This window comes from Botrytis sinoallii (assembly GCF_014898435.1).
Source record: "Botrytis sinoallii strain Bc 23 chromosome Unknown BSIN_001, whole genome shotgun sequence".
NCBI lineage: Eukaryota > Fungi > Ascomycota > Leotiomycetes > Helotiales > Sclerotiniaceae > Botrytis > Botrytis sinoallii.
In genome coordinates this window covers 5,686,906-5,710,867 of record NW_024066028.1, presented here as the reverse complement: position 1 = coordinate 5,710,867, position 23,962 = coordinate 5,686,906, and the positions used below count along the sequence as shown (strand labels likewise).

The following is a 23,962-nucleotide window of genomic DNA, read 5'->3' as shown; positions in this document are numbered from 1 at the left end:
TCCTACATAATGTTGCACCACTAATAAAGCACGGAGGCGCTAGCAACACAAGAAACAAGAGCTCAAATGGAAGGTCAAGAGTCTCCGCATGTAGAACTGACAAATCCGTGCTTTCAATAGGGCATCCCAGAGGCCGGAAATGCGGTAAAGCTGTGTATGTGATAGCCTCGGCATGAAGAAGTACGTGAAAAATGAAAACTTCCCCGCACATGAACAGTGATCCTGATTTGCTTCAGGTTGTCAATATAAAGATCCAAAGATAGATATGATATATGCAAGAACAATTGGTTCAAGTACTGATACGAGAAGGAATTGTGGCTATGCCCCCCACTTACCAGCACCCGCACCCGCATATAAATGCAACGTTAATCACAAACCCCACAGCTACGATACTGCGCCTATCTACTCACAGAAATTCTACAGCATGGGTATTCTAGATAATAGATAATGAATCTCGTCGTGCAATTTGGTTATAGTATCTCGAAAACTTAAACTTGAGACTGGCTGGTTCTAGATTTCAAGCCGAAAATGAATCGACCACAACAAAATCGGGTGTCTTCCGGTCCGGCGCCTAGGAAAAGAAGATACAATATTTTGTTCTTTGGAAATACTGGGTCTGGAAACGCTGGCATGAAGAATAAGGTAAGGCCCGAATCTTTGATACTTCATGAGAGGGGGGGTTGACAGGAAGATAGATTGTTTACAATGATTTCCGTGTGTCCATTAATCCTTACGATCCAACACTCGAAGATAGTCATCAAACAAACATCACTATCGGTTCCGAACAGTGTTTCGTAAATATTATGGAATTGAATTACGATGATCGATATGCCGGTTTGTTTGAGCCACTGATTAGAGACGCCGATGGGATAATATTGATGTATTCAATCTGCTCGCCCGAATCCTTCTCTGTTCTAGAAGCTCTCTGGACTCTTGTGAAACATGTGAAGGTTCCAGAAAAAAAGGGGTTATATGTGGAAGTAGTCGGGACTATGAGTGATATGTGGGAAAAAAGAAGTGTCAAGACTGAGGATGGGAAGGCATTAGCCGAAAGGCTGAATTGCGGGTTCTCAGAATGTTCAGCAAAAGAAGGCGAGAATTGTGACGTTCTAATTGAGAATTTGATTAGAAAGATTATTGTTGGGCGCGAGCAGGAGCAGATTTTGAGGGACGCGAGACGGAGAAAAGAAGACGATGAGAGGGAGGAAGGAGAGAGAAAGAAAAATGGGGTTGTGAAGAGGGTTTTGAAGAGATGTATGGTATGGATTTTCCATCGCACTTGACTAATACACGAGGGCTTGCTGACCAAAAGAGTAGGAAATAATGACCATGGGAACCTAACTCGAGACACTTTTGATACCACAACACGAAATAATGGAACACTAAATGATTAATCAAACTAAAGATACTGTACTCAACTGCATTTGCTGGGTGCTGTGACTTTTCACTTGGACTTGGTAGTTAAGATGTTGTTGGAATTGAAGATACGAACGGTCTGGCTAGTTGCATGATTCAAAGTCAAAAATTGTTTCTTTTAAAGGAAAATAGCTATAAAATGCTTCTTTGCTGCCTCTATATTTGGTTCAGAGCTCAGGAGAAGCTCGGGATAAGATGGTACCTAATTCTCGACCCGCTTAAACCTCTTGCCACCACTTGAAAGTGCTAGTACTGAGGTTGTCGTGTCATTTGTCCGACACATTCTCCCATCAGCTGCTATACTCCATGCCTCACTACCCACTGCAGTTGTGGCGTAAAACAATTGATCTGGATCCCACTTATTTTTATCCTAGTAACTTGCGGTAGTTCTTCCCATAGAAAGTTTGCTGCCAGTCTGGCTGTCTGAAATTACCTTCGTTCAAATAAGTACCTCCCCCAGGAGTGAGTACTTCGAATTGTGGGATGATCTCATTTATCATATGATATTGAGCAGCTACCATCTCAGATATTGGCGCAGAATAGTTCCATGGTATAGTCAAGATGACATGGATGAGGGCATCACGCCAAGCTGGAAGTAAAGCATTATCGGCAGTAGATATAATATGAGGAGATGAGACGTTCAGAGCTACGCCTGTGTAAGGGATACCCGCATTCGTGACATTACGAATAGTTGCGACGTAAGCTTTGTTATTCTCCTGTACGACACTTCTTGATATCAATCGACCACCACCGGTATTGACTCCTGGTCCACCCCAGGGACCATAAGGGAGAGGCCCAAGAGATTGATTGTAGTGGTCAAGATATGTTGGGTACTGTGTGTACGCGACTGTAAAATTAATACCAAGAGTTGTGAGTTTGTCGGTGAAATTGGCTAAGAGAGCTTGGACGTCAGCTTTAGTCTTATTGTATGCCGTCATACCAATAATTCGGAAAACTGAAGACGAAGCTCCATAGCCAACCATAGTTCCTGCATCGACCATTCCAGGAAGATAAGTATGAAAGGCTTCAACACCTTTCCAGAAAGTTTCAATACTCGTGTTGCCGCCGGTTGCCGAAAATGCCAAAGAGGCACCACTGACTACAGTGTCAGGATGTACTCTCACGGTTAGAGATATGATGACTCCATATGTACCACCCCCACCGCCACTTAAAGCCCAATAAAGGTCTTTGTTTTCGGTTCGTGAGGCAGTGACCACGTTGCCACTGGCCGTTACAACTTCCCACGAAAGCGCTTGATCAGCACCCATACCAAAATTGCTAGAGAGTGCCGAATGACCACCTCCTTGTGTATAGCCTCCGGCGATTCCAACTGTCGGACATTCACCACCTACCGTCACAAAACCTGCATCATGAGCAGCTTCTAATGCTTCAAACCCTTGAATGCCAGCACCAATCTTCATGACCTTTCCGGTAAAATAGTCAGATTTCCAGTCAGAAAATGATATATTCTTCAAGTTGTGAGTCCAAACAGCTAATGAGCCTGCACCAGTTGACTTGCCCAAATAACTTGCATGATCTTAGCTGACGCATAGCATTAGAATTTTCTAAGAGAGAAACTTACTCGTGACCAGTATTCCGGATTACAAAACGGATGTTATGATTCTTAGCGAATTGAATGGCAGCAACGGCATCATTGGGTGTCGACACATTGACAGCATAATTAACCAAATTTCCCAAGCTACAAAGACTTTGTTCGGAAGAAAAAGGGTTGCAGCTCTGATTTCCAAGTGTCGCAAAGTATGGAGCTATCAAGGAGGAAGATGAATTCCAACTGGATTTGGAATTAGAAAGTTCATATGGTATAAATGATAGCGCTGTGAAAGACTTACTGCAGACTTGGGTTCGCCCAGTTCGCTTGTAAATATGCGCATTCCGTCGCGCTGTAGTTAGGTTCATGGCAAGGGCTTGCGATGGGCACGGTAGCTACAAGCCTACCATTGACTGTACTGTTGAGATTGTTCCACTCTGTTGCAGATGGCCATGATTGGTCTCCAGGCAGCGCTCTACAATTGGTATTTTGGACAGTCTGCGCAGATGATGTGCAAAACAAGTGGATAAGAAGAAAAACAATTCTATAAGAAGCCATCGTCTGTATCTTGATACTCTCGTTCCTTCTGAAAGGTAAAAGGCTGAAAAGCTGTGAACGAAGTACTCACGAAGAAGTGAATTGTACCTGTATATGTATTTTCTCGTGGTCTCATTCTTATATCTTCAATGAGGGGTATTATTCAGCTACCTGCAGGTACTAGTACCAAGAAGGGAGGAAAGTATGGATTTGAATCCACGTCATGCCGCCTCTTGAATACCCCGTCCAATAAAAGATGACGGCTTACACGTGGCTATGATCTGGTCCGCATGGCCACCCACATCGTATGAAGCCCAAAATTCAGAAGCAATTTGAGCCCTGAAGATTGATACGTGTAACACTGTATTTGCCACCCTTTCATGATTCTGTCGGCCCAAATGAAATGAATTGTATGTGTGAAAAGCCGAGGTCTCTCATCATCAACAATCACGATACTCCGATACCCCTGTATCGTCAATCCATTTCCTGCATTCTGCATTGCCAATCATGGAATGATACGTTATTTCAATATCTCAACCGGTGTGCGATTGTCAGCAAAATCGAACACAAAGGTTTTACACTCCAATCGATTTGATATCGAATCAAAGTATTCTTGGAGGGAGATTTCATGGCGACAACTCAGTTGATCAAAACTCTTGTATGCTAATTTGAAAGATATGAAAACAAATGCACGAATTGATTCAAATTCGAGTGTGAAGCAGAGCTGTCTTTAAATATCCTTTTTGGTAACCTTAGTGTTCGGATTTTCTGGACCGTCCCCAGCATGGTATTTTTGCCTGAATCAGAGCGCGAGACGAGAAGTTCATTTCCTATCTTTCTGAATTGCAATAATTGAGTATAATATAATACGAAAAACATAGAAATTGATGTGCCATATTATCAAGAATGATTTAGGGACCACCACTCCTGGGATGTAAAGAATTGATTATGCCCTTACGTATCGCAAAAACCCCCGCTGTGAGATTTTGTGTTAAACTCATTCAAAGATAAATGAACCTCAATAGCTTGTGAAGTTGGACTTTGACTATTGTGATAGCAAGAAAGCTTTCTAAACCCTGCTTGAAAAGGTAAACTATCTATAGAGTCTTGAGGAGTACTCACTCACCCAATGGTCATGATGAAGCTCAAGCTAATTCGTTATCCAGCATTGGACTGCAATATCATTTATTGGAGGTCAAATCTGGAGATCAAAAAGAATTGATCAAAATTTTGAAGGTGCTGTAGGGAACACCGTGAGGATCTAGATGTGCAATCTGTTTCGTTCGCGACATGCACACTTCTGTACTTAGCAAAGTGCCATTCACTGCAATCATCCACCCAATAGTATCATTTATCCTTCATGTGCGCAAAAGAACAAAAAGCTGTATTTCGTTCGCGATTGTGTATTTTCAGTCAAAAACGAGTGTCGAGTTGAAGGAGCAAAGTCTCACACTTCAAAGGTGGTTAAAGTGTTGTGAGATAACCTCAAACCAATGATAAACCGCGGTTGAGATAGCCAATCGTGAAGATCGAAAAGCTTTCCCAGTTTTGAGTTCACTTTATCCACGAACATTGGGAGAAATTTGAACAGCTGCTAACAATAATACAACTGAAGTACAATTTCGAGATCACTGAATGTGATTTGTGTTTCACTACAAATCTAGAATCATGAAAGAATTACTTCCCCACAAGATTACCACAATACGGGCCTTGTACCTCCGTGAATAGGATGAGTACAAACGACCAAATCAAACAAGGGCTGGGCAAACATTCAGGTTTAGTGTTACCCCCGGATCGCATGATAGATTCTCCAATCACTAAGCCTATAAGCGAGCGAGGTCCGGGGGCGCCCAGCTACCCCTCAGTCTCAATTGAGTAAAGCCTCCGCCATAAAAAGTAATCCTTGTGAAACGAATCGCCTTGTGCTATCTTTGAACAATCATTTTTTCTTCATGCATTCCGAAATCTCGAGTAAAGGCGGAGAGTACTGATTCCGTTTTCTTTGGGATGGTCTGAGTTGCGGTGTAGTTTGTATTTGGGCGTCGTGAAGCTTTTGGGCCCAGAGCTCGACTGGAGATACATGAACAAATGAGGTTGTACATAAAGTATCAGGGGTTTCTCCTGATATATGGATGATAATCCGAATCAACTTGTTTAATAATAGTTAATTATGATGAAAGACGCCCGATGTCACGATTAGAGTCGTGTCTGATTAGCCGCAAACATCCAACATTTCAAGAACATACTTCTAGTTCTTGAACATCTGCGATCATCGAAACATCTGTTCTGGTAAACGTTTGTTGCTTGTCAGGGAGTCATCGTCACTATGACCGCGGATGAAAATATAGGTGTTGGTACGCACCAAGAACATGTAGGTTTCATGAGGAAAGAAAGGAACGATAAAACTGATGATTTGAGCATAGAACAATGAAAAGCATGTGACCCAAATTAAAGTGGTGAAAGGCGATGAGGCTTTCGCGCAAGCAATGTTGAAGGAGCCACCAAAAACATGGTCAGGACGATCCTTCATACTATACGCTTGTGCGCTAGTGGCTTTCTTTTGCAGCACTTGCAACAGATTTGATGGCTCTATGTTCAACTCTCTTCTCGCATTGGAGCAATTTAGGAAGTACTTCAATGTGGCTAACGATCGTGCTTGGAATGGAATCGTTACTTCTATGTATTCGATCGGCAGTGTGGCAGCTATTCCTTTTATCGGGCCGGCGATCAATACTTGGGGAAGAAAGATCGGAATCTATATCGGAGCTTCATCGATTGTGCCGGGAACTATAGTCCAATCTACCACACTTAACTCGAGTAATGTCATCGGGCAGTTCATGGGCGGCAGGTTTCTGCTTGGATTTGGTGTGGGTATTGTTGCATCAGCGGGCCCAATGTAAGTAATAACGATACTCGGACCAATCTGGGAACGTTATTAGCTAACTCGTCACAAGTTATGTTGTCGAAACATCGCATCCTGCCCACCGAGGTGTTTTCACTGCTGTAAGTGAAGTGCATCTTTGTAAAGATAGAACATTGTGACTGACTCGCCTCATAGTTCTATAATACCTTTTGGTTAGTTTATCTCACAAAACAATATCATCCAGCTTTTCAAGGGGATGCTCTTCCATCTCTCCATCAAACACCTTATGGATCCCATGCTAACATGTTCTAAGGTTTGTTGGCTCAATTCTTGCTTCGGGATCTGCACGAGCAAGTGCGGACTTATCCGGTAACCGGTCCTGGCAAGTTCCAGTATGGCTACAAATGGCATTCCCGGGTCTTTGTATTATCCTAGTATGGTCCCTTCCCGAGAGTCCACGTTGGCAATACGTACATGGACAGCGAGACAAGGCGAAAGCGATGCTTACAAGATACCATGGATAAGGAAACCCAAATAACATTTGGGTCGAAATGCAGCTTCATGAATATGAAGAGTATCTGGAACTGGATGGAGCAGACAAGAGATGGTGGGATTATCGAGCACTGTTCAAAGATAAAGCTTTCAAGATACCGTTTGGCATGCAACTGCACAATTGCCATATTCGGACAGTGGGCTGGCAACGGTATGGAATCTACTCCATCTGTTCGATTTGATTGTATTGACTTCGTGCAAAGGTCCAATTTCATACTTCATTTCGGCTGTTCTTGATACAGCAGGAATTAAGGATTCCATAACACAACTGAACCTCAACCTAGGTTCAAATATCATGCAGTTTGGCTTGGCTTTGTTTGGTGCTTCCCTCGTAGATAAGGTAGGTCGTCGTCCTCTGCTTCTATTCGCAAACATTGGATGCGCTATAGTATGGATCGGGGCTACAGTTTCATCATCCATCAATGCCAATACAGGTAGCAAGAGCAGTGGCTCTGCTGTTGTGGCGATGATTTTCCTCTTCGACGCAATTTTCAGTGTAGGTTTTACACCGTTGCAAGCATTATACCCTGTAGAAGTCCTGAGTTTTGAGATGAGGGCAAAAGGAATGGCATTTAGCAACTTTGCTGTGCCGGCAGGTATGGTGTCCCTGTACTAGCAATGCCTTATATTCTTGTGGCACTAATGACTTTGATAGCGACCCTCGTGAACCAGTTCGCATATCCTGTGGCTTTGGAGAAGATCAAGTGGAAAACCTATATCGTTTTTGTGCTTTGTTGTCCAATACAGGCGCTTGTGATTTATTTCTTCATCCCTGAGACGAAGAATCGTACTGTAAGTTGACCTCGAGATTTAAACGGGGAAATGAGAATAAATCTGACACTGCACCTTAGTTGGAAGAACTAGATGATATCTTCCGAGCCAAGAACCCAAGGAAAGCATCTCTTGAAAGAAAAAATTGGCACTTGACGATAGCGCAAATATTATCAAAGTGGAAGAAGTTATTTGAGCGGAGTTGTTTGAATGGGCTTTGCAGTAACAATATCCCATGTGGCTAGAGAGCGTCCTTCCAATTTTTTAAGTCTTCTTTGCGTTTGTATTGAACAGAGGAATCATCGAAATTTTTCCCGATTATTAATTTCCATAGTTGAGAGCAACAGAAGATTTTGAAATTCAAGCAAATCAATGATTGGTTTGAGAATCCCATGCAAGAAGTAAATGTTCACATTCATGATTGTAGTTGTCATCTTTTGTCTCGGTGTTGGTGAGAGTTCCTTAGGTACCTAGATGGCGCTAAAATTTAGCGCCATGACACATCGCAATATACCACCTATTTCAAGTCGAATGAATAACATCATTCAAGCTCTTCTTCCCGCCGCCGCAGCAGCTGCTGCCGATCATGCTGAGACAGAGCCTGAGTTCATCAATCTGTCCGTATCGGACAACAATCTTATGCGCTCTGATTTGATTGAGATTTGCAAAGATGCTATCGCACAAGATCTAATTGCGGAGGTCAATAAATAGCTATCATCAAATGATTTGACTTTAGATGCATAAGCCAATCACTCACTTCTTCGTTCCATTCAAAGAGATATGATGCTCCCTGCCATCTTTCGGAGTGGCCCGAATTGGGATTCATTCGTAGTATAGCTTCTTTGTCAACCCTGGGCTTATCATTCGAGTCATTGTAGACGAAATTGAAAACGCCATTTTCCACGAATGATGGTCGATACATAGCATGGCCCCCTCTTTCGTTTGGCTTCCGAGCTACACTGCCTCCATTCGACTTTCCTTCCAACGCCTTTTCGACGTGATTCCCTGATTAATAGACCCAAAATTTAGCCTCTTCAAGTTGATTTGTGTGGTCAGGGACCATGGATGCATACTCGTATTTTCCCATGTTGAAATTTAGTTTAATATGATAGTGTTGGTAAGCGACTTTGTAATTTCGACATATCTGAGTAATTGGAAAAATCTACTTTGTGAAAGAGCGCTCATGAAGGAATTTATGCGTGTTGAATTATAGGCAGAGATCAGAAAGGGTATTGACCAACAACATCTGTATGTCAAAATTCGATCCTTTCACTGGGAGAGACCCCAATTGAACCTTGTTATGAAACCATAGGTTTTCAACAATGTCAATGGGCACTTTCACGTAACGACAATCTAGTCGACCTCCCCTCAAGAAATTCTCGCAATCGCCGAAAACTCGAGATTTTTCAGTAACCAGACGACGAAAAATCTAATGCGGGTCTAGGGAAAAGCTACTCAATCATGGTATTAGGACAAGTCAAGACGAATGCAGAGACACGAAAACTAGACTGAACAGAGACTCGTAGATAGCAAGCACGTAACCCTGCAATGCGAAACTATGTGAATTAACACCAAGATAGAAGCGCCCCATAGTTCGAAAAAGACGAAAAATAATACGCTCGAAAAGTTTTGAAATAAGCTTTCTTGGCTATCTCTTAGCTGCCTTGGCATTGGACTTCACTTGAATCGAATTTAAAAAGATGTTGATAGAGACTTTAAACATGTGTAAAACAAAATAGAAGTGACTTTGTGAAACTGAAATGATTTAAAATTTAACAAGAGTGGTAATAGTACACAATCCAAACTAAAGCTCCAGCCCATATCCACGCTCAGTCAACATTAATCATAAGAACAACCATAAATGTCTAGAACTTGTTGACCTCATCATTGACAACGTTGTTAATTCCCGAGTCCAATTGGGAAGGTACTCCCTCCTTGCTCGCAAATGAGTCGACGGCTGTGTCATATAATGTTAGAACTAATTAGGACAAAGTAGGTGGACAAGAACATACCGGAGTCTGCCATGGTATCTTTGGTGCTATCGCTTATGCCATTGCTGAAATTGTTGCCGCTATCATTTCCGTTGTTTCCACCCTGCTGTTGCATTTCACCCTCTCCGAACTCTTTGATATCTTCTCCGAGACCCATGATGATTGGTTGAAGTAATTGGTGGTTTAGGTGACCTAAGGAAAATGTCAATATAAGCTGAGAAGAGGCATAGATAAGCAATACAATGGGGACCTCACTTGTGGATTGTTTGAGGCTTTGAGTTAGAGATCTGCGCGTATTGTGTCGATAAAAAAGAAGGTGGGAGCAGAGGAGGACGGATGATCGAGGCATTTTATATTTTGCTGCTCTTGCCAGAACCTGAAATCCATGAAATAAAACTTGCTTGTCAGCTCGTCCTCGTGAGCTTTCGCACTCAGTTTCACTGTTACATCACAATAGATGCATCATGATGCACCTCACAATTTATCAATCTCCATATTTAATCTCTCCCCCATCTCGAAATCTGCACTCGGTACCAAGTCATTCTAGAGCTTATGGGCCGTTTTGAGTTGTTCCTGGACTCACAGCATCAAATGGGAATTGTTCAAGGACCCATAGCCAAGATAAACCTGTTCTTATCTGGAAAACCCCTGCGCTCTTGCATGAATTAAGCGTCATATTGATGGAGCAAAACACGGTCCAGGTCGCTATCTAGCTTATTGATCTGTTGTGCTTGCGAATGTATGGGGAAGAGCTTATTAGAAGCAAACGGGTTTATTTTCCAAGCTCTTATGCTCGCTCTTATGGTCTTCTTCTTCACGTAAAGTGGGCGTTCGGGTCGCTCCTACTTGGTGCACTGGCTGGAAGGGAAGGACTTCTGTATTCTTAAAATAGATGCCGAGCTACCAGCTGTCCTTGATTGATTAATTGGGAAGGAATTGAGTGAAATGCATTGCCCTACCTACCTACCTTTTAACATCTTCATTCCATGACAACTTTGTTCTTTGCAGAGTTAGCACGTGGGACTAGTGAGAGGAGAGGATAAATCCAATATCACGTGATCTGTTACTACCTCTTTCTCGTAATGCCAAGCCATGTGCACTTCTTCGATAAGCACGATAAGTAGGTACGATAAGCAATGCAACTGATCAGACAACGTTCACATCAGCCATTATCTTCATCCTAATTTCGCATTCGTGTTATAAATTGAAATTGATATTGATATTGTTTTTCAAGCATTATTAATTATAACCCCATTGCAAGAAGCACAGTTCTCTTCATCTCCTGATCTATCGGCCTCACTGACCACTGTCACTCTTCAGCTTGCATCAACATTCTAGATAACCTCAAGGCATCATGGAATACAAAATGGAATCCAAACAACCTTTACCAGTTTTCTCCCAATCGATAACACCCCGCATCATCATCCATGGCGGTGCAGGTAATATTCTCCCAGCGAACCTTCCACCGGCGAAGTATAAGTTATATCATGACTCACTCCTTCGCATAATTTCCAACACTCACTATTTCCTCACGTCGCCATCCTCCTTTCCTCTCCACAAAACGTCTTCTTCTACCACTACAGCTCTCGATGCTGTCACCTATGCAGTTACTCAATTGGAAGATAATCCTCTGTTCAACAGTGGCCATGGTGCAGTTTTCACTCGCGATGGAATTAATGAACTGGAGGCATCGATAATGGTTTCAAGTGGGAAGAAGAAGAGAGGAGTAGGACTTATGGGACTACAACATGTCAAGAATCCAATAAAGCTTGCGCGCGAGATGTTGATACGAGGAGAACAAGACTTGGAGGGTGGAAATGGTGAACATCGAGGACCGATGAGTGTTGAAGAGGACGCATTTAGGCAAAGCCACGGAGCACAAGGACATTCACAGCTGCACAAATATTCCGCCGAAAAATTGGCAAAAGAATGGGGATTGGAGCTTGTAGATGAGAAATACTTTTTTGTGCAAGCAAGATGGGATGAGCATATATCAGGGTTAAAGAAGGAGAAAGATGAAAATGGAAATGCATCTTGGGATGCCCAAGAATTTATACCACAAGGAACTTGTGGTGCTGTGTGCCTTGATGCGGATGGGGTGCTGTGTGTAGGTACTAGTACTGGAGGCATGACAAATAAATTGACAGGAAGAATTGGGGACACGCCAACGCTTGGTGCTGGTTTTTGGGCAGAGGAGTGGGAGGATACATCGGCGCACGATGACATGCATCGACTTCAACAAATCCGTCGAAGAATGTACAATCAACGGCCAATAATTGCCTTAGGTGATCAGCTGAAAGGGATTTTGGCAGATTGTTTTCCAGGCTTGAGTTTAAGATCGTACAATCTAATCCACCAAGAAGCGCTGGAAGATGAAGCTATGATGTCCAGGAAACATATGAGGGCCACCGCTATGTCGGGTACTGGAAATGGTGATTCTTTCCTTCGCCTTGCAGCTGCAAGAAGTGCATCGGCAATTGCTCGATATCGTCCCGATACTTCCCTTCAAGCCGCTATCACAGAAGTAACTGGCCCCGGTGGAGATCTAGTGAAATCTGCAGGAGACCGATGGAAGAAGACGGGTGAAGGTGAAGGAGGTATTATTGGAATTGAATTACACGTTGTAGTTGACAAACTTGGCCGGAAGAGAGATGCAGTGAGTCATGTCGTTGCTGATTACAACTGTGGGGGTATGTTCCGCGCCTTTATCAATGAAAATGGAAAAGCTGTGATGAGAGTCTGGAGACCTGGACAGTATGATGGCTTGGACATATATGCAGGCGAGGGGAGAGAGTATGAGGTCGCTGATTGGATTGACGCCAAATAAAGCTTGACGTAGTTGGTCCTTAAGAATAGTTTTATCAATAACCTACACGCATTCTGTAACCAATGCTCGCTTCCCTAGACTAGATAAATCTTCAAAGCCAGCCATTTCTAGCGTTTTATTCTCATGTATTCTCCAGTGAGGGCTGGCAAAAGGGAAGTAAGAGTTTTTGGCTGGGAATCCTAATCCTTAAATATCATCACTTGCAAAGCTGTTCATATTCAAAGAATACCTCGAATGACCAAACATTGCCCACAAATACACTTTTACTCTCCTCTACACTCCATTACTGTTTGTCTTCTTCTGATTGACTATTTCGAGCTCAACCAGCCGAATAGTTCCATCTGAACATTCCCGTATTGATAATCGCCAAATAAACTCGTGTTTGTCTTGTGTTTTCATGGTTGTCTAACTCCATTGTCAAAAGTAGCTACTCCATCCGACTTCAACACTCTACATAACCATGAGTGATACGCATCGCTACCTCTCGCCTTTTTTCTGCACATGGCAAATTCTGTTCGACACTCTGACCTATCTTCCTATAATTTCTCAAACCGGACATTATTCATCCTTGAGGCTTGTGGTTACCATGGAAAATGCACAAAATATTCATTGTTTATCTTTGATAGAAACGATCATGCCATGCCTCTCTCGCATTTTGTTTAATTTGGTCCCGAGAAGTTTGTATCAAAGTGGCAATAATTAAAGTCACTCTTGGAATGTTGCGCGATTTCTTCACAAGAACATCTCATAAAGATGGTGCTTTTCTTGACGACACAACCATCCCGTTTGATACAAAGATATCGGGCTGGCAGCTATGTGCGAGATTATTTGCTCGAGACTCCAAACAAAGGTCATAGATAGGTTATTCTGTCCAATGATCAAGGGCGAGTGCGAGATGTTGAATATCTCGTCAATATTTATCTTGCAGTAGTCGAGATTATCTGCCTGCCATAATGCTTCTGTATGAGTATCTAGACCCTTTTGAGAGGGACTGTTATTCTACACCTCTTCGCAAGGTTGAGCCATGGAGCACTAGTTCTAGCTCAGTGTGACTCAATCAGCGCTGGAGGCGATTTCGTTCGCACCCTCGAAAACTCAGGTTTCTACTGTTGGGATCTATGAAATTTGACTCAATGTCAAAAGGTCGGTCAGGTTGATATCTTCTTGAGATCGCAAGCACCTGTGGCAAAACTGATCTAACATCATAATTTACTATTTTTAGGGTATCATGAACTGTAGGTAGCGCACAAGCATGTATTAATATCATCTAGAAATTTTCCAGCTGCGCTAATTAATCCAGTCCTGTATTTTCAGACACCCCGAGATCTATACTCTCACAGATGAACCAGGCCATCAAGTCTAATTCACAATGCCTTTGACCTAATAGCAGTGGAATGGACGAGTCTTACACTACGAGTCAAGTAAAAAGAGATTCTGTAATCCGCCACAGGTCTTCTTTCCGCCTCAAGATCATTCGCCGCTTGTATTTATTGATCAATTTCGACGATTTTCTCTCGAGCTGTGTTTAACTGGATTCAGTTCGGACTCTTTAGGTTGCATAATCAATGCAATTTGGGTTAACCAAAACCTTCGGTGTCTAGAAGAGGTTAAACAGCAAATAGTTCTTGGTGCCAGTGTAGGGTGTGCTGGGGCATCGAGTTGGGTCCGTTGATGAAGGCGTCTTAGACCCAAATTGATGGCCAGACCTGAGGACTTATAGGTTTTTTCACACGAAGCGGGAAAGAAAATGGGCCGATACTTATATCACTGAAAAGTGCAAGTTGGCTTCGAATTTCAATCGCGATGAAAAGATGTAAAGACTTGGTTCATCACCACTCCTCAATTAATCACCGAACAGAATTTTTGCTAAAGTCGGGCATGACTAGCGAATATAGCTGCAAATCTATGAGCCGAATGATAGCTGACTCTAGTCGACATTCATACCCCAGGTGATGCAGCCACTATTTTTGCTCCCTTTTCGACCTGTCATACCTTGGTCTTCTATGTACGAGACTCGTCATAAATGTTTGCTTCATACAGCTCACTCAACATCGCTTTCAATTCATTGATTATCACACGAACCGCTTCAAATTCCACCAACATGACCTTCCATTATGTCACATCTCTTCCTTTACTCCGAAGCTCTCGAGCTGCCTCGATCCATTGATCAACTTCCTCGATACTTCCTCATACCTAATAGACGTATGTTTCAAGAGGCGGATGTGTAGAACGCTTTGCCTCTGGATCAATAGCCCGAGCCATATGGAAAGCGGAATGAATAGAAGCAAGTACTCTAGGAGGAGTAAATAGAGTGCATGGTCTTCCATTTAAGGTACTAGTGACGAGATTCGTCCCTTGAATAAAGCTTTGATCCGTAGGTAAAGTCATTACTCCAGAATTTTTAGATTGACACTTAAAACTTACACTGCCATCCAAGTCTGGGTAAGGAAAGAAACAAGCAGACGTGGCGTCAATCACTGAGTCTACTCCGGGAATGTAACACATTGAATATCCTTATGCTTTCCAAAAGCTTGAAGGGCAAGCTGTATGAATTTCTATAATTTTTTCTAAAGTTTTACGTCTTTACCAAATCACTCAGTCTCATGATCGATTATTTGTAATGAGCAATTTCGTTTTCTTCGAGAATCTTTGTAGATTTTGATTTCACAAATTGAAGAGCCATGTTTCATTATCGATTCCCCAATATGTTTGATTGGGAACAGGAGATAAATCCCATTATCCAAGTTGCCTTGGACGTTACCCTGGTGTTAGCACTCTTCGATACGCTTTCTTCATGACAATTCCATCAATTAACGATCTTAGATAAAAGTCTCTTCGATCGATATCAGCTCATTCATATTGTTCGGTGAGATGTCTGATGTTCATTATGATCACTTTCACAGAAAGTAAATCTCTCTAAATCCTGGGAGTACTCTACATTTTTCTGCCTCAAAGAGTTCCAGAGATCGAGTGGTGATGCACGAGATACTCCTTTGTATAGACATAAGTGAAGAGAGAGGTGTTTCTTAGGGTGCAAACTTGTGCTAGCTGTGTAAGATCTGCCGATCAACCCTGCATTCATCTGAATTGGCTTCATTGGAATCGATTTGTAATGTTTTGTTTGTGAATTCTGAATACAACAGTTTAAAGGACAGCTTCAAATCTCTCCATCTTCAATTTAAGAATAGTGATAATTTTACTTGAGTCATCAAACAAAATCGTTGAATGCGCCCCTTGGTAGAGAATGCTGTGGGCTCTCAGGAAGTGGAGATTCAAAATTCATGATAATTTTAGTAACGCCAAAAAATATTTTGAATAGGTAGAAACGGTGACAGATCTTCTAATACTACAGAAAAGGCGACTAGATTGCTCCAAAACATAGTTATCGTCGTTTCTATAATCAAACTGAATTCTCTCGAAGCCGATCAAGCGAATGAGCGTTCAAATTCTTGAACGCACAATCACTTTCCAACACGATACCTGGATCATCGCCGATGTGGTCACAACTTCCAATTCCAGTTACATTAAAGCCAGAAATCGATATGCGTTCGGGCGGAAAAGCAAGCCAAGACACACAGATCTGAAAGCCATCAAGCGTGTATGTGTCAAATTCTTTGATAAGTCGGGTTGTAATTTGATTGTTGAGCATTGAATTGTATCCATATAGAACTAGCAACCATTTCAAGCTTGTGGTGGTGGTAGAGTAACTATGCGCTTCTAGTTTGATGACCTCCCTGTTCTAGCTGGGCTGTGCTAATATTTCAAGATCGCAAGTAGCTTACACCTCTTCCAAGATCGTATTATATTAACTTCAATGTTACCCAGTCAACTCATTTGAAAACTCAAAGTCAAAATTCGCCTACAAGGTTGGTATCATTCGAACCCCAGTATAATGCTAAGCCAACTATCCTCCCGCTACTTCTGCCCTCGAGACGTGACGACAATGCCTTCACACACACCTCATTCACATATGTATATGTTTTACCTTCCTTTCAGAACGCCTTCATAGTATTTCCATCTCATGCAACCCACCAAACAACATTCTATTTCCTTGGCAATTCCCTGAACACCTTTCTGAAGATCAGCCGACTATTGTACAGATTATTAAGCCTGATTCTTTCGTTGTCTGTTCATGTCAATAATAATCAGCAAAGTTCTTGGAGATTATAACTTTCCCACTTAACCCTTCAAATCCTTGACAGCTGGCCAAGATGAGGAAATGACTTACCTAAATGCGCACTATCACTCGCTTGTCCACACGGTAAATGCGCCGCTGGCGCTCCGAACTCCTTTTCCAAGAATCGAATACTTGGAATCGAACCTCCTTCTCTGATATAGAGCGGCTTCCTCCCCATGCCTCTCACACTTCCATCACCCAATCCCTTTCCTTCTTTTTTTTTACTAACTACCTTGCCGCCTTCAACTCCGTACCCTTCATTTTCTTTCTCGTTGCGGCTATTGGAAACATCTTCCGCGTCTAGTGTTAAGGATGCAAGATCTACCGGTGCAGCCGCTAAACTCGTATGATCACTTCCGCCAGTTAAACTCGTAGTTGTCGCAGGTGTGGGTTTAAGACTTGGCGATGCGCTGACAGGGCTTGTGGGTGAGTTTTCCTTCTCCTTCTCAACATATTTAGGACCTTGTACACTACTCCTTCTCGTATGGTCCGTAATCGGTCCCCAGACCTCCATGATAGCCTCTTCCAACGTCCTAAAAATCTCATTTTCGGGATCACCGAGCCAAGCATCTGCTTGGTTATCAATAGTAATTGTGAGGTTGTTGTGCGTATCAAGCTTTGCGAAAGCATCTTGAAGAAATTTTGTCAAAGATTTAATAACATCGTCGACTTCCTGGTTGGGAACCAAACGAAGGGAGATAGCTGCGCTCGCGTGGGACGAAACCAGAGAACCATCTGGCCCGGAAACTTTATAGCGATGGACAGTCAGGTTTGGTTCTCTCCATCTAGCCATAATGGATTGTTTCAGAGTGGTCGCCGGTCCGAGTTCTGGATTACGACGGAGGAGGGTCGATACAATATCATCGTAACGAGCTTCCTCGGCTGGTGTGAGTGGAAGAATATCATCATAAAATCCAGGAATTTGAATCCTGTTATGCAGCCCCTTTAACTTTGCGAGGATAGCTGTCAAATCAAAGAGTGGTTCATCCATCATAAAACTTCCATCAACTCCACTATGGACATCGGGATGCTTGCTATTGACTTTAACAGTAGCATGAAGAACACCTCTGAGGCCATATGTCAAGCAAGGCACTTCATCATCGAGCCAATAACTATTGGCAAGAATGATATAATCAATGTCCCCAATCAATTCTTTATACTTTCTCACAGCATCCTTGAAGCCTCTTGATCCACTCTCTTCTTCTCCCTCAATCAAAAATGTAACGTCAGAATCCAAAGCCTTCTCATGAACCAAATCAACAACTCCATACAGAGCAGCCATAATTGGACCTTTATTGTCACTGACTCCTCTTCCATAGAGGTATCCATTTACCCCCTTCATTTGGAAAGGATCGATAATCCATTTCTTTTGCTTATCATCCGCGGGAACAACATCATAATGTCCATAGAACAAGATCTTCTTCCTCTTTCCAGCAGTCTCCGGGTTTCCCTTGAACTTGGCGTAAACAATTGGGTTATGATGAGCTTCAGTTGTTAACATCTCAGTGACAGCTCCATGTTTCTTAAACAATGTTCTCAAAAAGGTAGCACCTCGTCGACAATCCTCGGCATGATCAGGTCGTGCAGAAATCGTCTTGAAAGCCACAAAATCTTGCAATGATTTGATAAGTTGGTCATCTTGAAGTGACTCGCGTTTTGGGTGTGTGCCCGTATTACATCCAGTAACATCCCATATCGAAACGGAAGAATCGTTCGCACCAGTTATATAAAGTTGTTGACCATTATGGGTAGCAACTGCGGAAGCCAAAATCCTACCTCCGTGAGCTTTCCATCGTTTGACACACTGATATTTTTGACTGAAATTCGAGGAAGTTTTGTATTGACCATATTGTACCGTGCTGTATTTCTGCAAAATGTTAGCCACTTGTACGACATAAATGCACAGAAAACAGGAGAATCAAACTCACTCTAGCATGCCCGGTACTTCCACCACTCCAGAGGTATCCCCATCCCATCTGTAAAGTCATAACATCCCCCCTATTTGCTCTGATGACTCTCAGCTTCTGTCTCGTATCTAGATCCCACAACTCAATCACTCCCTCCAATTTGCTACTGTAGAGAAAACTTCCGTCCACCGCCAGACTCAGAACACTCTCCGCATCGTCTTCCCCTAGTTTTTCAATCTCCTTAATCCCCTCGTCTTCATCCTTGCTCAATTTCCACAACTTAATTGTACCGTCCCCTCCGCCTGAAATTAGCATATCCTCATCCGCATCAACCTGCCTCGAGACTCCTCGAACCATGAGCATACAATAGACATATCCAAAGTGAGCATATTGTTTCATATGTGCCTTGTCAATCTCCAATACATCTCCCTGATCCGCAGCGGCTCTTCCAGCCGGCCTTGGTCTTGGTGTGCTTGTCCCTCCATGTTGCACACTATCGAAAAATCGATGATTCCTCCTATCTGGGTGACGTTCTGGATTTGGTGTAGGTCTCGTCGCGGAATCCCTTAGACTAACCCATTGTATACTCGTGTTTTGAGCTCCCAAATACACCGTTTCGAATTGCGGGGAATAGGCTACCGAAAATACATCGCCGACGTCGTAGGTACTGTAAATATGGTATTTGCGGACTAAAGTGGTAGGACACCATGCATTGACAATGGCATCACCAGCAGATGAGAACAAAAGCTTTCTATCTGCAGATAGGAATAGTGAGAGTACACTGCGGGTGTGTGCTTGGATGCGCGAAACGAGCTCGTAGGATGCGAGGGACCAAACAACTATTTCTCCATCTTGGGTACCGGCATAAATATATTTTGAACCTACAGCAAGAGTGAGGATCGAGGAATCATTTTCGAGGTGGTGGAGAAGTTGAGGAGATGAGGGGTCGAGGTCATCTTCAGAACTGGTTCGTTGGCTAGGATCGTGGGACAATGAGTCAATTTGATAATTTTCGTCTTCAGTGCTAGCTAGAAGATTGTTAGTTGTTGGCGAGATAGAATTATCTGTTTGTGAAGATGTAGCCGTCGCTGAAGAATGAGTGTTTGCGTTTCTTGAACCAAAGATTGAGGTCATCTTTTAGTTGATGATTGGAGGGGAAGAGGGAGGGGGGGGGGGAGTAAGCAAAAGAATTGGAACTATTGCTAGGTTGATGAGCGTAAAGTAGTGACCGACCGACCGACCTCAGCCCGAATTTCAACCCCAGCATGTTGGTTGGTGAACCACAAACCACACGCCAACCAAAAGTTCGCGATGCGAATTTGATATGATGAATGTTTTTAGGAAAGATAGGAAAAAACGAAATAAAAGAGAATACAAGAAGAGAGCTTGGAAGAATTATTCACTCACCATGACTTTCAACATCACTATCTTCCTCCCTTTCCCAAGCTTCAATTGCTTCACGTTGCTGGATATCAATACCGGGGCCGCTCTCACCAACACACCCAATCTCCTTGGGACTATCCATAATTGAATTCATCCTCGCACAACAATTCCACCTCTCCAAATCCAAATCAATATCAGTATCAATATCAGGATCAAAGTATCGATAGTATTGATTTGTATTCTGGTACTCGTATGTATTCTTATTTGTCGGTACACCTTCAATACTTTGTTTCTGTCCCGACGGTATGTGTGTATCTTTTTCATATATTAGATTTGATGTCGAGTTCACGTTTCTGTCGCTCTTCCCGTCAATCGTGAAAAGGGAGGTTGCAATGAGAGATCCCATATTGTAAAAAGAATTGTTATACAACTGTATTTGGTTTTGATTCCATTCAATTCAGGTAAATCACACAATTCAAACGGGTAATTGGATAATGTTTTTGAAGGAGGATTGCGTAACTTTTAATCACTATTACGCCTTTGAAAATAACTGAGACCGAACGCGCATTCCTAGGAGGCACACTTCACTCGTAAGGGGGTGACTTAACTTTATAGAAGTTTCCTATATATCAACACTTCGCTCCTTTCCTTTTTCCCCTTTTCTCTTTCCCCTTATAACCTTTACCCAAGCTCTCAGCATCTCTTACCCTACATCTTGACTCATGTGGATTGGTGTCTCTTAATGAGAAATTGGAAAAGCAATATGCATTGGCTACCACTTGCCCGTGCCGCATAAGGGATCCATATCTATGCGACCTCACTGTTTCTCCTACTTCTTCTTTATTTGTACCCAATCTGTGTCATGCGTTGATGCTACACCGCATTATTAGGTCCTCGCCGTACGCATTGCCCGCATAAGCTAAGTGGTCATCCTAACGTGTTAGTACATTCAAGTGATAGATTTGGGTGGTACAAGTTCAGCCTTGGAACGTGGCTGGCTGTCGCTGTACTCCCCTCTTTGTAAAAGTATCTATCATTATGTAACGTCGAGACACTTTTCATCCTTGGCCGATTGTTTGTTCTTTGCGATTTTTGGCGATAGATGACTCAATCGATGTATGATAGAGCAGAGGAGTCAGTAAATTAATGATATGAGTGATCGAATATAGTCATTATCGATATTACTCTATATTTGTAAGTATCCATGTATTTAATGTAAACCATCTGTCTGTCTCTCTTCCACGTCTATCCATCCACATAATTTATACATCACACCAAGAAGTACAGAGCGAGACCAAGGAACTTCACTTAATCCAGCCAACACCGAAAATGTCCGCTAGAAGGAAAGAATTCCATCAAGGAGCTTCCTGCGAACTATACCACACGAACTTGTCTTTCCAAGAAGATCTACAGCCATCTTTCGGCCCATCCAGATCACCCAATCCAAGCCAACCTTGCCCTCCTCGACATATAGGCTCCTGCTTTGAATCACCGAATCCAGATGATTCTTGCACTTATCCTAGAGACTGTTCCGAACCGGAAGACTATTCGCACCCCAACAACATTTGTCCGCCACGATGTATAAGATCTTGTATTCGAAAGAAGAATCAAGATGGTTTATACAATTATCTTGGAGCGTGTGACGAAGAATCAGCGATTGATGATGATGCTCCAGGAACACGAATTCCTATAATCATCCCAAATACCGCCAGAGACATGAATGATGAACGGCATTCACATAGCCAAGTTCAAGATGATGTCTATTTCCCACTGCCAATTCGTGCGGATTAGCGTCGCAAAAATCATCGCATCAGCCAAAATGACGAGGGGGGAAATGTACCGCAGCCACCATCTTGCTCCTCATCTAATAACCCCCATTGTCCACCTCAGAATCCATTCTACAACGGCTCCAATGACCAGATTGATCTACTGACCGAGATACATAGACTTCATGAACGAATTGGTTTACTGGAGAGCAACATTCCGGGACATGTGGAAACGACAGCTTATTGTTGATGCAGTTGCCATAGGTCAACACGACCTATGACTCCTCCACCGGATAATTATTGGCACGAAAACGAGCCACAACTATTTCCAGATCCAAGAAATGATTGGGATGAAAGTGGTGAGCCTGGTTTTTCCACTCCAGTAGTGTGAAATTAGAGTGCTCGAGGTGTTGAAAATTCGATGAGAGAGATTCTATCAGGTTTGAGGGAAGTGCGTCCTAATGAAATCCGCGATCTCCAAGTTCTTCTTGAACGAAATGTTGGTCTGGGCCTACCTCAAGGTATTTGAGGAGAGATAAGCCGATGTGCGCAGTAGGACGAATGAGGTTTAAATAGTTTGACGAACATAGAATGAATAGCCGTATTGTTCTAATCTCAGTCCACCCACCAAATGTGATTCGAACTCATATCAATTTCTAAAAATTAGATTTAATTCGCCAAAGTCACCTGTCATGTCCAGGCTATAGATTGTATCCAAACTACCTCACTCATTTCTCTCTCCCTTGTCCTCATCTTTACCCGGCCATAAAACTTGCTTCAAAACCACAGCTCTAATATGCGCCGCAAAGACGAGCAACCAGACAATTACGAGAATAATTGTTAATCCACTTCCTACCCAAAGCACGCCCTCACTTTTGAATGCTTTCCCGATATTGATGATAACAATAGTAAATCCCACATTTGGAAAAACGAAAGCATACCACACAAGATGGAAACTCATCTCTTTTGCACCCGCCAAAACAGACACCATTGAAATGCAAAAGAACCAAAATGCTGTAGCCCATAAGAATACTGCAGCAGAGACTGCAATAATTCGGAATATGTCGGCAATGATATCTGGGTTCGTGATTGACGATATGGTAGTATACGCCGGGTATATTTTGGAGAAGTTTTCACTCATGCCCAACAATGCTAACCCAGTAAAACTAGGTGGTCCAACTGCAATAAACATTCCCGGTCTCGTGTTGGGTTCTGGCAATCCATTTGTCATCAACCTTCCAATATAAGGTCCATACATGAAGACCGCGACAAAAATTCCCAATCCTTGAAACGTAATTCCAGCAACCAGCATAGGAAGTGCGTGTTCAGGAGTTTGTGATCCTGTTGTAACGGAGGCGAGGGTCCCGCAAAGCATAACTGGAAAGATAGGAAGAATCCAGGCGGGAGTCATGGACTGAAGCGTTTGTTGTTTGGCAGCAAAAAGATAGCAATATTGACCGACAGCACCAAAGAATGTAAGGGCCGTATAGATCCAGAATATGACTCGGAGAGCGGTGATGAGCCATGGGCCACAGTGGGGAACGCCATATAATTGCGTGTTTGCAATTATACTCAACAAAGAAATCCAAAATGTTGGGAAAAAGAGGGATTCGGTAGCATCTTGCAATGAGGCAGAAAATGCCTTTGGATATAATATGAATCGTGCCGAAATTCCAGAACATAAGAGAACGAAAAGACATAAATCCAAAATGAAAATAATGTCCCCCAAGATAGTTAGGCCATTGAATTTGTGTGGTGTATTTGCGAGCAATAGAGCAATTCCTCCAGTGCTCATAGTAAGAGTAAACCACGCCCATGTAAAATGATGAATCCTCTCTTGAAATGTGATTTTGCCATTGTTGGCAACTGTCAACTTTTCGTTCGTGGCATGGGGAGTTCCGTCACTATCCTTGAAGATATTATCAGTTTGTCCTTCGAGATCATTCGTGGAATACGTCCGAAGATTAACATCCCGATTCGGACGGTGAGTAGACATAACTGGCGGTTTATTCGATCTAAACAGATGTGCCAATGTGTTGTGAAGCTGACGATGATAGAAAGCACATTCTCGCCGAAAGAAGATGCAAGCTATGAGATGGAGCTTTTGATGGAGACCAATAATGTTTTCAGTCCAGATACATTAATTATCTGCAAGCACCTAGAGACATCGACAACTTGTCGTCATTTTTATGTATGTATTTGTCACAAAACAGTTGCGGTATC

At 42.7% G+C, this 23,962-nt stretch overlaps 8 protein-coding genes across 8 annotated transcripts; 4 read left to right on the top strand and 4 right to left on the bottom strand.

Annotated features, from left to right (window-relative positions):
- Positions 1-528: 528 nt before the first annotated feature.
- Positions 529-1,341, top strand: EAF02_001149 (uncharacterized protein; the record flags this gene model as incomplete). The annotated part of the gene is made up of 3 exons (XM_038897197.1): positions 529-642; positions 696-1,259; positions 1,318-1,341. 3 exons carry the CDS (start codon positions 529-531, stop codon positions 1,339-1,341), a joined length of 702 nt encoding a protein of 233 aa, XP_038764056.1.
- Positions 1,342-1,781: 440 nt separating this feature from the next.
- On the bottom strand, positions 1,782-3,523 carry EAF02_001148 (uncharacterized protein; the record flags this gene model as incomplete). The annotated part of the gene is made up of 3 exons (XM_038897196.1): positions 1,782-2,943; positions 2,999-3,208; positions 3,267-3,523. The coding sequence occupies 3 exons, from the start codon at positions 3,521-3,523 to the stop codon at positions 1,782-1,784; spliced, it is 1,629 nt and encodes a 542-aa protein (XP_038764055.1).
- Positions 3,524-5,828: 2,305 nt separating this feature from the next.
- On the top strand, positions 5,829-7,933 carry EAF02_001147 (uncharacterized protein; the record flags this gene model as incomplete). Its single annotated transcript, XM_038897195.1, has 9 exons — positions 5,829-5,873; positions 5,926-6,398; positions 6,457-6,505; positions 6,561-6,577; positions 6,679-6,757; positions 6,801-7,068; positions 7,121-7,513; positions 7,573-7,709; positions 7,769-7,933. 9 exons carry the CDS (start codon positions 5,829-5,831, stop codon positions 7,931-7,933), a joined length of 1,626 nt encoding a protein of 541 aa, XP_038764054.1.
- Positions 7,934-9,411: 1,478 nt separating this feature from the next.
- On the bottom strand, positions 9,412-10,031 carry EAF02_001146 (uncharacterized protein). Its single transcript, XM_038897194.1, has 3 exons — positions 9,921-10,031; positions 9,701-9,871; positions 9,412-9,645 (listed from the first exon to the last, which is right to left on the bottom strand). Exons 2-3 carry the CDS (start codon positions 9,834-9,836, stop codon positions 9,554-9,556), a joined length of 228 nt encoding a protein of 75 aa, XP_038764053.1. The 5' UTR covers positions 9,837-9,871; positions 9,921-10,031; the 3' UTR covers positions 9,412-9,553.
- A 1,014-nt stretch (positions 10,032-11,045) lies between these two features.
- Positions 11,046-12,506, top strand: EAF02_001145 (uncharacterized protein; the record flags this gene model as incomplete). Its single annotated transcript, XM_038897193.1, has 1 exon — positions 11,046-12,506. One exon carries the CDS (start codon positions 11,046-11,048, stop codon positions 12,504-12,506), a length of 1,461 nt encoding a protein of 486 aa, XP_038764052.1.
- Positions 12,507-15,944: 3,438 nt separating this feature from the next.
- EAF02_001144 (uncharacterized protein) lies at positions 15,945-20,514 on the bottom strand. The gene is made up of 4 exons (XM_038897192.1): positions 19,998-20,514; positions 18,612-19,618; positions 16,735-18,550; positions 15,945-16,632 (listed from the first exon to the last, which is right to left on the bottom strand). The coding sequence occupies exons 1-4, from the start codon at positions 20,377-20,379 to the stop codon at positions 16,550-16,552; spliced, it is 3,288 nt and encodes a 1,095-aa protein (XP_038764051.1). The 5' UTR covers positions 20,380-20,514; the 3' UTR covers positions 15,945-16,549.
- A 788-nt stretch (positions 20,515-21,302) lies between these two features.
- EAF02_001143 (uncharacterized protein) lies at positions 21,303-21,764 on the top strand (the record flags this gene model as incomplete). The annotated part of the gene is made up of 1 exon (XM_038897191.1): positions 21,303-21,764. One exon carries the CDS (start codon positions 21,303-21,305, stop codon positions 21,762-21,764), a length of 462 nt encoding a protein of 153 aa, XP_038764050.1.
- Positions 21,765-22,463: 699 nt separating this feature from the next.
- On the bottom strand, positions 22,464-23,735 carry EAF02_001142 (uncharacterized protein; the record flags this gene model as incomplete). Its single annotated transcript, XM_038897190.1, has 1 exon — positions 22,464-23,735. The coding sequence occupies one exon, from the start codon at positions 23,733-23,735 to the stop codon at positions 22,464-22,466; it is 1,272 nt and encodes a 423-aa protein (XP_038764049.1).
- Between the last annotated feature and the right edge of the window lie 227 nt (positions 23,736-23,962).

Coding starts and splice junctions, on each gene's coding strand:
- EAF02_001146 (XM_038897194.1), bottom strand. CDS start 9,836: ATGGGTCTCGGAGAAGATATCAAAGAGTTCGGAGAGGGTGAAATGCAA. Junction 9,646..9,700: donor AGATACCATGGCAGACTCCG/GTATGTTCTTGT, acceptor TATATGACACAG/CCGTCGACTCATTTGCGAGC.
- EAF02_001144 (XM_038897192.1), bottom strand. CDS start 20,379: ATGGGATCTCTCATTGCAACCTCCCTTTTCACGATTGACGGGAAGAGC. Junction 19,619..19,997: donor TAGTGATGTTGAAAGTCATG/GTGAGTGAATAA, acceptor ACAATCTTCTAG/CTAGCACTGAAGACGAAAAT. Junction 16,633..16,734: donor GAGTGATAGTGCGCATTTAG/GTAAGTCATTTC, acceptor TGACATGAACAG/ACAACGAAAGAATCAGGCTT.